Source organism: Phanerochaete carnosa, assembly GCF_000300595.1.
Source record: "Phanerochaete carnosa HHB-10118-sp unplaced genomic scaffold PHACAscaffold_1055, whole genome shotgun sequence".
Lineage (NCBI taxonomy): Eukaryota > Fungi > Basidiomycota > Agaricomycetes > Polyporales > Phanerochaetaceae > Phanerochaete > Phanerochaete carnosa.
Window position 1 is genome coordinate 1 of NW_006768682.1, and position 2,117 is coordinate 2,117.

Sequence of the window (2,117 nt, forward strand, 5' to 3'; positions counted from 1 at the left end):
GGAGGCATAGAGGTACATCTCCTTCGTCGGGACTGTTGCAGGGTCGGTCAGTACGGTCAATCCCGTCGCCGCCACAATGAAGACTCCTGCCTGTAATGGTATCGGCTGTGGACCAATGTAAGTCGTCTCGTCAAAAAGTTGGACTGATGGAATGTACATACAGATGAAGCTTCTCGCAATCTCCTGCCTTGCCTTCTCATTATCCTGCGCAGCGCATCACACTCAGCCTCGACATTCATGCGTGAGTCATGGTGGGACTCACGGCCTCATGCGACTCGGTCAGGATGTCAAATTTCACTTGCGTTGCGACTGCAGCGCGAGCGGCATCGAGGTCTCCGTTAACGAGCATCATCAGGGAGTGTCTTGAGAGGGGAGTAGGGCGGAGGCTGAGTGCGCGAGAGAATGCTCAACGTGCGGTATAAAAAGAGCTGGTGGTAAAACCATCGCTCATGTTCTCACAACCGGGGCTCGGATCCAATTTCACTGGCCAAAGCGAACGGCCTCGGGGAGCAGTGACCCGGTCCCAATCTTGCGCATAACAAGAGCTTTCGTCCGCCGGGATACATCCGAATTGGTAATTTCAGGCCCATTTCTGTTGATCGAGCGTTTGCTCCAGGGTCGAAGCCACGTTCCAGAGCTTTGCAGCACTTGCCTTTCTCCAGGCGGTGCATTAATCCCCTCCCTCTCCCCGCTCTCTTCGTCCTATCGCTTCACACCCACCTTCGTTTTCTCCAAACAAAATGGGAAACGTACGCAGATCGCTAGATCGGACCGAGACAGCCCTACTTACACCCACTGATCTTCGCAGGGTGCCAGAGCGCAACAGAAGAGGGAGCGCAACCAGGCCAAGACAGCATCTACTGCTAAGTCTCAGACCAAAGTCAACGAGGCAGCAAAGAACATCATGTGCCAGACCTGCCGTCAGACTTTCGTGAGTCCCTGTGCCCTCATAACCGCCACTACCACCGCTTACCCGCACAATGTACCAGCTGCTGACCACCCGCGCACCCGCGTGAGTCACCAGACGAACTCTGCCATATACACAGCTTGACCTACGTCATATAGACTCGAAGAGCATGCTCACAATAAGCACTCCAAGACAATGGCTGAGTGTTTCCCGGGTGTCCAAGCAAAGTAACCGGTCGCTGTTCCAGGCACGGTCGACTTCCTGCTGCTATACCTCTAATCCCAGCGTGTTGTATGTGTCTTGCGATGGCGTATGTATACCCATAGATCTGAAATGGGATGGCTCGCGACGTCCGAACGGTGCGCAGCTTCAGAGGCTTGCCGGAGCATATTATATGAGAGTAAGGTACATGTTTTTATCACCAGGGCTCCCTCGACAGGCGACACCCTCACAGCTGTCCGAACGCACTTTGTGTCGCTCCCGCGCCAGCAGCAGCTCCCCCCATTGTTTGCAACTTCTCGCCGACCTTCTTGTTGACCTCGAAAAATTTGGCTACGCAGCGGTCGATGCAGACGCTCTCGCCCTTGTTCAAGTCTCCTTCCGCGTATCGTGTGCTGACGCATTTGGTGTGACATGACCTAGCGCGGCGTGAGCGTGAATGAACTGGACTATTAGTATGAACTCACGAGACGAGCTTGTTGAAAACGTCCGTAATCATGTCAAGCCTATGAGCGAACGTCAGTTCGGCATGCTCGCAATGATCCAAGGTTGAGCGTGTACGCACTCTTGCATGGCCATCTCGACGCGCTCCGGGTTGACGGAGCCAGCTGGTGTATTGCCACGACCACCAAGGAAAGACATTTTATGGTTGTTTTCGAGTAAGGAGACTCGTAAAATATGAAGAGTAACCGAGGAGCTGAACCGTGAACCTGGTCGGGTGTGAACGAGGCGAAGCGCACTTTGGCGCGTCCACACAGACGCGCTTCCTGCCGCATTTGGCTCGATCAAAAACTTTGGTCCTCCTCAAAGACCTCACAGGTCGCCCGCGCACGGTCATTTCCCCATCCTCCCGTGCACGAGAAGAACAAAAATTAGCTTTGACGGACCTTTGCGGTTCCAATACATGGTCGAAGCCAGAACGCTCTCCGTACACCGATGCCGGTTCGTCGACTTCACCCCGGCAGGCGTAACGGCACTCGCATTCCCCCCG

At 54.5% G+C, this 2,117-nt stretch overlaps 2 protein-coding genes across 2 annotated transcripts; one reads left to right on the forward strand and one right to left on the reverse strand.

The window, feature by feature from the left end:
- The first annotated feature begins 693 nt into the window (after positions 1–693).
- Positions 694–1,221, forward strand: PHACADRAFT_266580 (uncharacterized protein). The gene is made up of 4 exons (XM_007403350.1): positions 694–749; positions 809–931; positions 990–1,012; positions 1,066–1,221. The coding sequence occupies exons 1-4, from the start codon at positions 741–743 to the stop codon at positions 1,136–1,138; spliced, it is 228 nt and encodes a 75-aa protein (XP_007403412.1). The 5' UTR covers positions 694–740; the 3' UTR covers positions 1,139–1,221.
- Positions 1,222–1,287: 66 nt separating this feature from the next.
- Positions 1,288–1,825, reverse strand: PHACADRAFT_266581 (uncharacterized protein). Its single transcript, XM_007403351.1, has 3 exons — positions 1,692–1,825; positions 1,594–1,632; positions 1,288–1,545 (listed from the first exon to the last, which is right to left on the reverse strand). The coding sequence occupies exons 1-3, from the start codon at positions 1,766–1,768 to the stop codon at positions 1,356–1,358; spliced, it is 306 nt and encodes a 101-aa protein (XP_007403413.1). The 5' UTR covers positions 1,769–1,825; the 3' UTR covers positions 1,288–1,355.
- Between the last annotated feature and the right edge of the window lie 292 nt (positions 1,826–2,117).